At 42.8% G+C, this 15,159-nt stretch overlaps 1 protein-coding gene across 4 annotated transcripts in view; it reads left to right on the top strand.

Annotated features, from left to right (window-relative positions):
- Positions 1 to 15,159, top strand: part of MBOAT1 (membrane bound O-acyltransferase domain containing 1) — a 136,810-nt gene that overhangs the window by 28,561 nt on the left and 93,090 nt on the right. For 3 of the 4 annotated variants that reach the window (XM_069730858.1, XM_069730856.1, XM_069730859.1), the window contains one exon: positions 10,052 to 10,129. The exons of the other annotated variant lie outside the window; for it this stretch is intronic. In XM_069730858.1, coding sequence (XP_069586959.1) covers positions 10,052 to 10,129 — 78 coding nt within the window. The remainder of the gene's footprint in view (positions 1 to 10,051; positions 10,130 to 15,159) is intronic. 4 annotated transcript variants of the gene reach the window in all.

Raw genomic sequence — 15,159 nt, 5'->3', positions numbered from 1 at the left:
CGACGAGCACAGTCCGGCGGAAAAATGGCCGCTCCTTCCTCCCTGCAGTCAGTGCCCGCTCCATACTCCCCTCCAGTCAGCGCTCACACAGGGTTAATGGCAGCGTTATCGGACCGCATTATGCCGCGGTGTAACACACTTCGTTAACGCTGCTATTAACCCTGTGTGACCCAACTTTTTACTATTGATACTGCCTATGCGGCATCAATAGTAAAAAGATATAATGTTAAAAATAATTTAAAAAAAAAAAAAAATCATTATATACTCACCTTCCTGATCCAGCCCAGGCCTTTCCCGCTCCTTGTGACGCTCCGGTGACCGGTCCATGCATTGCGGTCTCGCGAGATGATGACGTAGCGGCCTCGTGAGACCGCAAGTGAACATCTTGCGAGACCGCAATGCACTCTTGGGAGCGACGGGCACAGTCCAGCCGCTCCCTACTCCCCTGCAGTCAGTGCCCCCTCTATACTACCCCCCAGACATTGGCGCGGGGTTTAAATCCCGCTTCGCTGATTGCTCACGAGCAATCGGCGACATTGCCCGCGGGATTTAAATCCTGCTTTGTGGATTGCTCGTGCTCATTATATTCTCACCTTCCGGATCCAGCCCAGGCCTTTTCTGCTCCTCGCGACGCTCCGGTGGCTGGTCCATGCATTGCGGTCTCGCGAGATGATGACGTAGCGGTCTCGCGAGACTGCGACCTCATCTCGCGAAACTGTCACGTCATTATCTCGTGAGACTGCAATGCACTCTTGAGACCGAAGTGCGCGAAGAGCATCAGTAAACGCTTCGCTTGGATCCGGGGACCGACAGAAGGTGAGTATATAACTATTTTTTTATTTTAATTCTTTTTTTTAACAGGGATATGATGCCACCATTGCTATATACTACGTGGGCTGTGCTATACACTACTTGGGCTGTGCAATGTACTGCGTGGGCTGTGCAATGTACTGAGTGGGCTGTGCAATGTAGTGCGTGGGCTGTGCTATACACTGCGTGGGCTGTGCTATACACTGCACGGGCTGTGCAATGTACTGCGCGGGCTGTGCAATGTACTGTGTGGGCTGTGTTATATGCTATGTGGGCTGTTATAAACTACTAGGGTGTGTTATATGATATGTGGACTGTTATACACTCCGTGGTTGTGCTATATACTACGTGGCTGTGCTATATACTACGTGGCCGGACGCGAACAATCAGCGACAGGCACAGTCCGGCCGCGAATTGGCGCGGGATTTGAACCACGCCTCGCTAATTGGTCGCGACTGGCCGAATCCTGTGTATTCAATGTATTATTCTAAAATCTTCATAAATAAACTACATACATATTCTAGAATACCCGATGCGTTAGAATAATATGGAATTATATACTTAACAAAAAAGTGAAACAACTGAAATTCTGTCTTATATTCTAGGTTCTTCAAAGTAGCCACCTTTTGCTTTGATGACTGCTTTGCACACTGTTGGCATTCTCTTGATTAGCTTCAAGAGGTAGTCACTTCTATAGGCTGAACTGGATGAAAAAATGTCTTTTTTCGGCCTTACTAACTATGTTACTTTGGAATCGTCTTCCAACAATCTTGAAGAAGTTCCCAGAGATGCTTAGCACTTGTTGACCCTTTTGCCTTCACTCTCCCTTTGCCAGCTCACCCCAAACCATCTCGTTTGGGTTCGGGTCTGGTGACTGTGGAGGCCAGGTCATCTGGCGTAGCACCCCATCACTCTCCTTCTTGGTCAAATAGCCCTTACACAACCTGGAGGTGTGTTTGGGGTCATTGTCCTGTTGAAAAATAAATGATGGTCCAACTAAGCTCAAACCGGATGGAATAGCATGCCGCTGCAAGATGCTGTGGTAGTCATGCTGGTTCAGTATGCCTTCAATTTTGAATAAATCCCTAACCGTGTCACCAGCAATGCATCCCCACACCATCGCACCCCCACACCATCACACCTCCTCCTCCATGCTTCATGGTGGGAACCAGGCATGTAGAGTCCATCCGTTCACCTTTTCTGCATCGCACAAAGACACGGTGGTTGGAACCAGAGATCTCAAATTTGGACTCATCAGACCAAAGCACAGATTTCCACTGGTCTAATGTCCATTCCTTGTGTTCTTTAGCCCAAACAAGTGTCTTCTGCTTGTTGCCTGTCCTTAGCAGTGGTTTCCTAGCAGCTATTTTACCATGAAGGCCTGCTGCACAAAGTCTCCTCTTAACAGTTGTTGTAGAGATGTGTCTGCTGCTAGAACTTTGTGTGGCATTGACCTGGCCTCTAATCTGAACTGCTGTTAACCTGCGATTTCTGAGGCTGGTGACTCGGATAAACTTATCATCAGAAGCAGAGGTGACTCTTGGTCTTCCTTTCCTGGGGCGGTCCTCATGTGAGCCACTTTCTTTGTAGCGCTTGATGGTTTCTGTTACTGCACTTGGGGACACTTTCAAAGTTTTCCCAATTTTTCAGACTGACTAACCTTCATTTCTTAAAGTAATGATGGCCACTCATTTTTCTTTACTTAGCTGCTTTTTTCTTAACATAATACAAATTCTAACAGTCTATTCAGTAGGACTATCAGCTGTGTATCCACCAGACTTCTGCACAACACAACTGATGGTCCCAACCCCATTTATAAGTCAAGAAATCCCACTTATTAAACCTGACAGGGCACACCTGTGAAGTGAAAACCATTCCCGGTGACTACCTCTTGAAGCTCATCAAGAGAATGCCAAGAGTGTGCAAAGCCGTCATTAAAGCAAAAGGTGGCTACTTTGAAGAACCTAGAATATAAGACATAATTTCAGTTGTTTCACTCTTTTTTGTTAAGTATATAATTCCACATATGTTAATTCATAATTTCAGCCTTCAGTGTGAATGTACAATTTTCATGGTCATGAAAATACAGAAAAATCTTTAAATGAGGTGTCCAAACTTTTAGTCTGTACTGTACATTTGTTATAAATGACTAGAATTGGGTGACTTCCCCTGATGATAGCCTTACTGGTCACTCAGCGTACTGAGAAACAGACATAAATTGTAAACCTAAAGAGTTCTTATCGAAACAACGCCTAGTGTGAACTTGCCCTAATTGTGTAAAATTGGTGTGCTCTCTAACTCCAGACACAGCCATTAATGTCGAAGCCACTGCCAACAAAACTCAGTACAGTGACAATTGATGGGTCATCTGACACCTCATTAGCCTTCATTTGCGCCTTTATTTGAAAATACTGTCTATTTAAGTATACACATGGAGTTTGCCTTGCTTTTGTGGTTTGTCCTGAGGAAAAGGTTTGTTTACTTTGAACCGCATTGACAAAAAAGTTGCGATGAATCCCTTTTGGTCTTCTGGTTCCATCCACCTGCGATCCGTGGATTTTCTTTCCCCTGATGTCCTTAACAGCACAAGAAAACCCAGTCCTGCTTTTTGTTCATCCTACTTTCGGTATGTGACCAGGTCCATGGCCCAAAACATGTTGAACATTTGGCTAATACAGTAATGGTGATTGGATAGTACATTGGACACAAGGGGCAAATTTATCATATCTTGTATGTTATAAAAGTGGAGTAAAAGTTGCAGAACTTGAAAGTAGTATGTGTGATAAATTTTAGAACCTATTGACCCAGTACATTTCTTTAAGTGGATGTGGCTTAAAGGGAACCTGTCACCCCCAAAATCGAAGTTGAGCTAAGCCCATCAGCATCAGGGGCTTCTCTACAGCATTCTGTAATGTTGTAGATAAGCCCCCGATGTATCCTGAAAGATGAGAAAAAGAGGTTAGATTATGCTCACCCAGGGGCGGTCCCGGTCCGGTTATGGTCTGATGGGCGTCGCAGTCCGGTCCGTGGTCTCCTATCTTCTTATGATGACATCCTCTTCTTGTCTTCACGCCTGAACTCCGGGAAAGGTCAGAGAGGCCCTGCGCTCTGCAGTTCTTTGCTCTGCCCTCAACAGGGCAGACAAAGTATGCCTGCGCCGGAACCACAGTGTGAATACAATACATCGTTAGAAGATGTGAGGCCCCAGACCGGACCGTGACGCCCACCGGACCGGGACCGCCCCTGGGTGAGTATAATCTAACCTCTTTTTCTCATCTTTCAGGATACATCGGTGGCTTATCTACAGCATTCCAGAATGCTGTAGATAAGCCCCTGATGCTGGTGGGCTTAGCTCACCCTCAATTTTGGGGGTGACAGATTCCCTTTAATAAAATGGGTATGGCTTACAGCAGTGCAATAGATTTACTATAATGTATGCCAGAAACATGACGTACATTTTAGCTGAAGTCTACATCAACACTTGGCTGAATGAAAAGCCCAAGGATGGATTTATTATTAACAATGTCTTTTGTACACTGTCTTTCAGCAGGCTAGAACTTTATGACTGATCTTCAAATCATCAGTTTTGATAAATACACCTTTATAGCTTGATTCAAGGGGGTTGTCTGTTACTTTATGTTCTTAAGATAAGTAATCATTTGTTGTAACGGATCCAGCAGCAGTCAGTTGACAAAAAAGTTGTACAGACAACTTTTTGGTCCGCCTATAAAACACTTGATTTCAACTACATACATTTTATTTTTATTTTTTTTAATATTAAAGTCTAAAGACAGCGGATCTGTTACTTAGCCATCCGCTTTTCTCCTTTTTTAATCTGATCCGTTTTTTTGCTTACAGTGTCAGTTTCAAGTGGATGATTACTTGAACGTTCACACATCTAGTAGTATATGTAAAATATTGATTTTTCCACCTCCAGTAAGCAAAAGAAGGATCCTTTCCAAATGGGAGAAAAACAGATGGCTATGTAAAGTGAACCAGGTTTGGCCGATAAGAGATACGGCCATCTCCTTTCAGGGCTGATATACAGCATTCTATAATGCTGTATATCTGCCCCCAACCCGACTTATAAGAGAAGAAAAATAACTTTTATTATACTCACATGGGGGGCGGTCTGGTTAGATGGGCGTTACTGGTCTTAGACCGGCGCCTTCCATCTTCTTACGATCCCCGTCCTGCTTGCTTTGTGTGGATGACTCATCTCCTCGGCACCATGCTCCTGCACAGGCGTACTTCTCTGCCCTGTAGAGGGCAGAGCAAAGTACTTCAGTGCGCAGGTGACGGAGCTCTTTGACCTTTCCGGGCACCTGCGCACTGCAGTATTTTACTCTGCCCCTCACAGGGCAGAGAAGTGCGCCTTCGCAGGAGCGTGGTGCCGAGGAGATGCGTAATCCACAGGAAGCAAGAAGGAGGGCAGCATCGCAGGAAGAAGGGAGGCCCATCGGACTGGACCACCCCGCAGGTGAGTATAATAAAAGTTATTTTTCTTCTCTTACAGGTTGGGTTGGGGCAAATATACAGCATTATAAAACCCCTGGCAAAAATTATGGAATCACCAGCCTTGGAGGATGTTCATTCAGTTGTTTAATTTTGTAGAAAAAAAGCAGATCACACAGACATGGTACAAAACAAAGTAATTTCAAATGGCATCTTTCTGGCTTTAAAAAACACTAAAAGAAATCAAGAACAAAAAATGTGGTAGTCAGTAATGGTTACTTTTTTTAACCAAGCATAGGGGAAAATTATGGAATCACTCAATTCTGAGGAAAAAATTATGGAATCACCCTGTAAATTTTCATACCCAAAAATAACACCTGCATCAAATTAGATCTGCTCGTTAGTCTGCATCTAAAAAGGAGTGATCACACCGTGGAGAGCTGTTGCACCAAGTGGACTGACCTGAATCATGGCTCCAACAGGAGAGATGTCAATTGAAACAAAGGAGAGGATTGTCAAACTCTTGAAAGAGGGTAAATCATCACGCAATGTTGCAAAAGATGTTGGTTGTTCACAGTCAGGTGTGTTTGTTTAAAATCTGGACCAAATACAAACAACATGGGAAGGTTGATAAAGGCAAACATACTGGTAGACCAAGGAAGACATCAAAGCGTCAAGACCGGAAAGGAAAAGCAATATGTCTTCAAAACAGGAAATGCACAACAATACAAATGAACGAATGGGTGGAAACTGGAGTCAATGTCTGTGACCGAACTGTAAGAAACCGCCTAAAGGAAATGGGATTTACACAACAGAAAAGCTAAACGAAAGCCATCACTAACACCTAAACAGAAAAAAACAAGGTTACAATGGGCTAAGGAAAAGCAATCGTGGACTGTGGATGACTGGATGAAAGTCATATTCAGTGATGGATCGCGAATCTGCATTAGGCAAAGTGATGATGCTGGAACTTTTGTTTGGTGCCGTTCTGTTGTGAATTCCGCTCTTGGGCTCCCTCCGGTGGTTGTAAGTGGCACTTTTGTGAGTTCTGCTCTTGGGCTCCCTCTTGTGGTTTCAAGTGGTATGGCTGCTCCTTGGATTTAGCTGTCTGCAGCTGCTTCTACTGATTGTCTTTTCTGCTCGGCTATTTAGCCTGGCTCTTTCCTTCAGCCAGTGCCACTTGTAAATGGTTCCTGGTTTGATTCACATCTCTTTGGATTTCCCTGTTATCCTGACCAGTTCAGCAAAGCTAAGTTCTTGCTTGCTCTTTTCTGTCCACAGATTGTGGACTTATCCATTCTGTGCTTTCTGTGTTTGTCCAGCTTATCAGTATGAATTATCTCTGTGTTGCTGGAAGCTCTGGGAAGCAGATTTACCCTCCACACCTTTAGTCAGGTGTGGAGATTTTTGTAATCTCTGCGTGGATTTTTGTAGTGTTTTATACTGACCGCACAGTATTCCATCCTGTCCTATCTATCTAGCTAGACTGGCCTCCTGTGCTCATCCTGGTTTCATTCTGTGTATGTCTTTTCCCTCTCCACTCACAGTCATTATTTGTGGGGGGGCTAATCTATCCTTTGGGGATTTTCTCTGAGGCAAGATAGTTTTCCTGCTTCCATCTTTAGGGGTAGTTAGCTCTTAGGCTGTGACGAGGTGCCTAGGGAGAGTTAGGAGCATCCCACGGCTACTTCTAGTGTTGTGTTGAGCTTAGGGACTGCGGTCAGTACAGATATCACTTCCTTCAGAGCTCGTTCCATGTTGCTCCTAAACCACCAGATCATAACACCGTTCCAATGAGATTTATAAATAGAAGTGCCTGAAGAAAACATGCAAATTTCCACAGTCATTGATGATATGGGGCTGCATGTCAGGTGAAGGCACTGGGGAGATGGCTGCCATTACATCTTCAATAAATGCACAAGTTTATGTTGATCATTTGGACACATATCTTATCCCATGAATTGAAAGGATGGTTGGGGATGATGAAATCATTTTTCATGATGATAATGCATCCTGCCATAGAGCAAAAACTGTGAAAACATTCCTTGAAAAATGACCCATAAGGTCAATGTCATGGTCTGCAAATAATCCGGATCTCAATCCAATTGAAAATCTTTGGTGCAATTTGAACAAAATGGTCCATGACAAGGTTCCAACCTGCAAAGCTGATCTGGCAACAGCAATCAGAGAAAGTTGGAGCCAGATTGATGAAGAGTACTGTTTGACACTCATTAAGTCCATGCCTCAGTGACTGCAAGCTGTTATAAAAGCCACAGGTGGTGCAACAAAATACTAGTGATGTTTTGGAGTTTTTATGTTTGTTTGTTTTTCATGATTTCATAATTTTTTCCTCAGAATTGAGTGATTCTATAATTTTTTTCTCTACACTTGGTTAATTAAGTAACCATTACTGACTACCACATTTTTTTGTTCTTGATTTCTTTTAGTGTTTCTTAAAGCCAGAAAGTTGTCATTTGAAATGACTTTAGTTTTGTGCCATGTCTGTGATCTGCTTTTTTTTCTACAAAATTAAACAACTGAATGAACATCCTCCAAGGCCGGTGATTCTATCATTTTTGCCAGAGGTTGTAGAATACACTCCCTGACAGAAGTGATGTCGCTTATCCATGTTATGTAAGTAAAAGCTTATAACCTGACATTAAATTCATCCATTGGTTGTATAAATTATTCTTTTGAAAGCTGTAACCCTCCGAAATGTGGTTTAGGTTAAGAAAATAAATTGGCATCAATGCAGAAATATTGATCACTTAATGGACACAGAATGGTCAGATTTTGGCAAGACAAAAGTTTTGTCGCCCACAGAAAGTAATGTGATATTCAAACAAATAATTAACTTAAAATACAAATATATGTTGCATAACATTGGTGAATGAAGTTGTGGTGCTATTAGTCATATTTAATATTTTGTGTGACTTCCATGAGCTTGAAGGACTGCATCCATGCGGTGCAACAGCAATTTATTAATGAAGTAATCAGGAATAGCAAAGAATGCAGTCTTACATGCCTCCCAGAGTTCATCTAGATTCTTTGGTTTTGTCTCCCAAGCTTCCCCTTTCATCCTACCCCAAACATGCTCAATGATGTTAATAACTGGTGACTGGGCTGGCAGTGCTTGAGCACCTTGATTTTTTTTTTTTGCCTGGAGGAACTTTGTTGTAGAGATGGATATATGAGATGGAGCATCATCCTTCTGCAGAATTTGACCCCTTTTATGATTTGGAATATAAGAGGTAGCTAATACTTCTTGATATTTTAGGCTAGTGATATTGCCTTCCACCTTGCAAATGTTTCGCACACCCCCATACTGAATGTAACCCCAGACCATGATCTTTCCACCACCAAATTTAACTGTTTTCTTGGTGTATTTTGGATCCAAAAGGGCTCCAGTAGGTCTCCTGCAGTATTTGCGGTGGCTGTGGTGTAATTCTACTGAATATTCATCAGAGAAATCCACCTTCTGCCACTTTTCCAGCATCCATCTGTTTAGCAGGCTGTGGGACTTTGCAAATGCCACATTGTTTTTTATTTGCCTTTTGTTTAGTGCTGGCTTCTGGGCAGTGATTCGACCATGGAGGCTATTTCAAGACACAATCCTACAAACTGTTCCAGTTGATACAGGGACTTGAGGTGACCAGGCCTGTTGGAGCTCTGCTGCAGTGGAAGAGGGGCTTGCTTTGGATTTTCTAACCAACAAACTTTCCTCCTGAGCAGTTGTCTTGTGGGGTCTGCCGGACCTGGGCTTGTCAAACACATCTCCAGACTCTTCAAATCTTTCTTTAATTTTTTTGTACTTGACGCTGAGACACATTAAAGGTGCCAGCCACCTCTGCAGTGGATCTGGTCTTCAGCCTTTTGATAATCCAGGCTTTGGTCGCAGGGTGGATTTTTGGCATGTTGTCAGAGCTCAAGTTGCAGTTCAAGTGAAGGTCTGGAGTGCTGGGTTTCTTTTTATATACACATACACTGTTTAACCGATCATTTACTGAGCACAGGTGAGGATGTAAACTAGGATTGGGTGCATTATATGACCAGGCGACAAAAGTTTTGCCTTGCCAAAATCTGACCATTCTGTGTCCACTAACTGATCAATATTTCTGCATTGATGCCAATTTATTTTCTTAACCTAAACCACATTTCGGAGGGTTTCAGCTTTCAAAAGAATACTTTATACAACCAATGGATGAATTTAACGTCCGGTTATAAGCTTTTACTTACATAACATGGATAAGCGACATAACTTCTGTAAGGGAGTGTACTGTATATCAGCCCTGAAAGGTGATGAGCCCTGATCAGATTTACGTAGACTTTAATGTTAAAAAGACGTATCCAGTTGATAGTTTTTTCCGGCGTACCAAACAGTGTCTGCACAACTTCATTGTCAATGGATTGCTGTTGGATCTGTTCTAAAGGATGGTTATTGGGCATGTATACATAGAACGTGCTGCTGTGTGGGGGGAAAAGGCTCCTCTTTTGGAGCCGCCTCTTTTCTTTAGTGTCATACGTGTGTGTTCACATTTCTACTGGTATCATGGCTTTAATTTTTCCCATAATGAATATGAGGGATTTGTTTTGTAAAACTTCTTATTGACTTGGGTAGGTTTGTTAGATTTTATTTTTACTGGGTAAAACACCCCAGGAGAAAGCTAGTGTGAATAACTAAATCTGCACTTGTGGAATTTTGGTATTAATTTCGTTTTATTAAAAATGGATTTGGCTCTAGATGAAATCATGTATGATAACAGTTGTTTGGTCTCTTTTGTTTTAGGTACTCTTTGCACTTATTTTCTCTGGTTCTTTTGAGCTACTGTATCATGATTTTTGCACGTACTGAAAACATTCACAGGTATGGAAAACGCATGAATCTAACATTGGTCAGAAACACTTTGCTCATTGCTATGTCTAAACGTATGTGCTGTGCTTCCCCAGAAATAAGACCTACCATGAAAAAAGTCCTAGTGTAGACCGTGTACCGGAGTTGTCTTCCAGAACACAACGGGCCGAGGATAAAGAACATGACTAGGCAATTTATTAAGGAACTTGTTTTTACTAACAACGAAAACGGTGTTACCTCGGAAATATTAAAAAAAAAGTCCAATTATATACCTTTAATGGTACTTCCTTAACATATGAAACCAACCACAAGATAACCGTCAGATTACAACCATCTTAAAGAAGCCAACCATAAATAAAATGTAAATTAATTTTATTAAAGACAAAAAATGAGAACAATAAACATACATATTAAAAAAAAAACTACTTTCTTTTAACAGTCATACCCCATGGGGGAACTGTGAGAAGAAACACACTATACACTGTGCCCAAACAAATCAATCAGAGTATGGGAAACTGCCTATACTAATTAAGTTCACAGACTCACATAGATTCTATATTGGGTGCTGATCACATCCCCTTCTTATCCAAGCTGAAGTACTCCATACAATGCACATTTATAAGATGGTTTTATATCCGATCATAGCCCAGTACCTCCAGCATAAGTAGCACTCCCATATCTCCAAACCAATGGTAAGGTAAACCAGGTATATATAATTACCTATATTAGATCTCTAGTGGTGTGCGTGCTCTCAGTTTCCCCAGCGCCCCGACGCACGTTTCGCCCTTTCTGCTTCTTCCGGGAAAAGGGGATGTGGTCAGCACCCAATATAGAATCTGTGTGAGTCTGTGAACTTAATTAGTATAGGCAGTTTCCCATATTCTGATTTATTTGGGCACAGTGTATAGTGTGTTTCTTCCCACAGTTCCCCCCATGGGGTATGACTCTGTTAAAATGAAGTAGTTTTTTTTAATATGCATGTTTATTGTTCTCATTTTTTGTCTGTAATAAAATTAATTTAAATTTTATTCATGGTTGGCTTCTTTAACCCCTTCACCCCCGGAGCTTTTTCCGTTTTTTTCATTTTCGTTTTTCGCTCCCCTCCTTCCCAGAGCCATAACTTTTTTATTTTTCCGTCAATATGGCCATGTGATGGCTTACTTTTTGCGGGACGAGATGTACTTTTGAACGACACCATTGGTTTTACCATGCCGTGTAACAGAAAAAGGGAAAAAAATTCCAAGTGTGATGAAATTGCAACAAAAGTGCAATCTTACACTCTCTTTGTTTGGCTTTTTTGCTAGGTTCACCAAATGCTAAAACTGACCTACCATTATGATTCTCCAGGTCATTACGAGTTCATAGACACCTAACATGTCTAGGTTATTTTTTATCTAAGTAGTGAAAAAAAATTCCAAAGTTTGCTAAAAAAAAAAAAAAAAATTGCGCGATTTTCTGATACCCGTAGCGTCTCCAATTTTCGTGATCTGGGGTCGGTTAAGGGTTTATTTTTTGCGTGCCGAGCTGGCATTTTTAATGATACCATTTTGGTGTAGATACGTTCTTTTGATCGCCCGTTATTGCATTTTAATGCAATGTCGCGGCGACCAAAAAAACATTTTGGCGTTTTGATTTTTTTTTTCATTTAGCGGTCAGGTTAATCCTTTGTTTTTATTGATAGATCGGGCGATTCTGAATGCGGCGATACCAAATATGTGTATGTTTGATTTTTTTTTTTTTTTCCATTGTTTTATTTTGATTGGGGCGAAAGGGGGGTGATTTGAACTTTTATATATTTTTTATTTTCTTAATATTTTTAAACACTTTTTTTTTTTTTTAATTTTGACATTCTTCAATAGCCTCCATAGGAGGCTAGAAGCATGCACTACACGATCGCCTCTGCTACATAGAGGTGACGTACAGATCACCTCTATGTAGCAGAAATGCAGGTGTACTTTGAACACCGACCACAGGGTGGCGCTCAAAGCAATCGGCCATCAACAACCATAGAAGTCTCAAGGAGACCTCTGGTTGTTATGGCAATGCACCGATGACCCCTGATCATGTGACGGGGGTCAGCGGTGAGAGTAACTCCGGCCGCGCGGCCGGGAGCGCTAGTTAAATGCCGCTGTCAGCGCTTGACGGCGGCATTTAACTAGTTAATGGGCGCGGGCGGATCGCGATTCCGCTCGCGCTCATTGCGCGCACATGTCAGCTGTACAAAACAGCTGACATGTTGCGGCTTTGAGGTGGGCTCACCGCCGGAGCCCACCTCAAAGCAGGGGATCTGCCAGCTGACGTACTATTCCGTCAGCTGGCAGAAAGGGGTTAAGATGGCTGTAATCTGACGGTCATCTTGTGGTTGTTTTTTTTTTTTACCCGGGAAATAGCATGAAATACCTGGAGGGCAGTTTTTGCCTGAGAGGCTAGCAGAAGGCCATTCATATAACAGCAGATACAGTACTTTTGGTGGAATCTAACTCTCTATCAAACCGTAGTCGTCCCCCCAACGTGATTCTTCCCTCCTGTGCTCCTGTCACATCTGTCTCTCACTAACTGTACTCCAAGATGGCCGCCTGCAACTCAGTCATCCTTCAGTTTTCCAACTGTCGCTGGGGCCGACTCAATCTGGTTATCTCCCTGTGTGCCAACTGACATACAGGTGACAGTCATATAAATCTGCAAACCGCTGCCATCTAGTGGCTAAAACACCAATAACCTCTTATGTTTACACAGGTAATCATATCTACTAAAACAGCTTTAGAAGGGATGTGGAGTGGGAATCTTCAACCACCCTCTCACACTAAAATGATTTTACAGGATTTTTGGCGTATGCTTCAAATATAAGCCCTACTCCAAACCTAAGCCCTAGTTGGGGTGTATTTTCACGGTCAGTAAACCTTGCGGGTTTGATGCTGCGTACAGCCGCAGCATCAAACGTGCTGCGTCCAGATGTTACAGCATAGTGGAGGGGATTTCAAGAAATCCCATCTCCACTATGCGTTAAAAGACACCCGCGGCTCCCTGCGTAAATGGACATGCGGCGCGTCTATTTATGTCGCGGAGATTTTCAGTCTCCGCAGCATAAATTTCCCATAGACTATCATTAGATGCGGTAAAACTGCATCATCTCTAGTCACATGCGTAGTTTGTGCGAAAACGCAGCTTACTACACATGTGTACTAATTTAAATAATGTCTTACCTTGATTCAGCCAGAAGTTCGCGTACACTGCAGTTCTCGTGATGAGATCAGCTGACCACGAGAACTGCCGTGCACGTGACCACCAGGTTAATCTCCGACACTAGAAAAGTTCTCACGGTCAGCTGATCAGCTGATCGTGAGAACTGCATTGCAGGTGACCTCCGGAGACCGAGTTATCTCCGGTGGTCATCTACAAGCTCTGCTGTGTCTGGATGTCAGGCTGGATGGTGGCATAGTGCCACTGTTCAGCCAAAGGCATTCAGATGTAGCCGAGCTGGACTCGTCATGGGACACTCGGTAATTGGACTGTCGGATAGGGATTTTTTGTGTTGGTTTATTATTTTATTTCTTTTGCAGGAGATCGATGGCTTCGGGGATTAGGCAATGCAGTAAGTATGTTTAATTACGATTATTAAAGGACTTTATTCTTGCTGTGTCTTTATTGACCATATAACTATAGGATTAGTAATGGATAGGTGTCTTATAGACGTCTCTATTACTAATATATGGCCTTGATGTCACCGGACAATACAAAGGTGACGTCAACCCCACAACTATTACCACACTTGCCACCGCTACAGGGCAAGTGGGAAAAGCCAGGAAAAGTGCCACAATTGGCGCATCTTTGGATGCGCCAATTGTGGGGCAGCTGCGGGCTGCTATTTTTAGGCTGGTGAGGGACAATATTCATGGGCTATGACAGCCTGAGAATACCAGGCTGCAGCTGTCTGCTTTTTCCTTGGCTGGTTAACAAAAATAGGAGGACCACACGCCGTTTTTTTTTTTGGAGGGGATATCACTATTTTTGCTACCCATCCAAAGTAAGCAGACTGCTGCCCCTGGTATTATCAGGCTGGTAAGGTTCATGGGTATTGGATCCTTACCAGCCTGAAATACCAGTCCCAGTAGTCTGCTTTACTCTGGCTGGTTAGCATATATAGGGGGACCCCACGCTATTTTTTTAAACTATTATTTATTAAAAAGGAGGGGACCTCTCTCTGTGCTTTCCTCCACTTCCTGTGTCGTGTATTTCTGGCTGTGTCACAAGATTCACTGTTATGTGAATTAGTACACATACATATTAAGCTGCGTTCCCGCACTTAATACGCATGTGACTAGGAAGATAAGGCGGTTTTACCGCATCTAATGAAAGTGTATGGGTAATTTACGCAGCGGTGACAGAGCGTCTCCACTACAAAAATTGACATGCTGCTGTCTGGAAAGACACGCCACATGTCCATCTCTGAGGGTGAGCCGTAGGCATTGGTGCACACTTAGTGGGCATGGGATTTCTTGAAATTCCATCCACTATGTTGTAACAGCTGGACAATGCGGGTTGGACTCTGCAGATGCACGCAGCGTCCAACCCACAGTGTTTACTGACCATGGGAACATATCCCAATATATCTGCAAACAGGAAATCACTTTTTTTTCCTTTCCAGAAGCCAACTTTCAATTAGCTTTATTTCAAGTGACAAAAAAACGCATGCAATGAAAAAACGCATTAAAAACGCAGGTGACCTGCCAGTGACTTTAGATTTGGTGCAAATTTTATCTGCATCAAATCCTGAGCAAATACTGAGCCATTCCTGACCGTGGAAACATACCCTTACAGTCATGACCAGCATTTTGGTGGGCAGGGCAAACTGGGCAATTGACCAGGGCCCCCACTCTCTTAGAGGCTCACAACATTTCTATTCCGAGGTTAAAAAAGCTTAATGACCTTTGGTGACTTCACGGTTTTGTGACCATGATGTCACCAAAAGTCCTTTAACTGCAGGAATTTAGAGGAACTGAAGAGGAGCCAGGCTGATATGCAGGGCCGATGTTAGGGCGAAG

This window comes from Ranitomeya imitator, chromosome 6 (assembly GCF_032444005.1).
Source record: "Ranitomeya imitator isolate aRanImi1 chromosome 6, aRanImi1.pri, whole genome shotgun sequence".
NCBI classification, from domain to species: Eukaryota; Metazoa; Chordata; class Amphibia; order Anura; family Dendrobatidae; genus Ranitomeya; species Ranitomeya imitator.
This window is presented reverse-complemented; position numbering and strand designations above follow the sequence as displayed.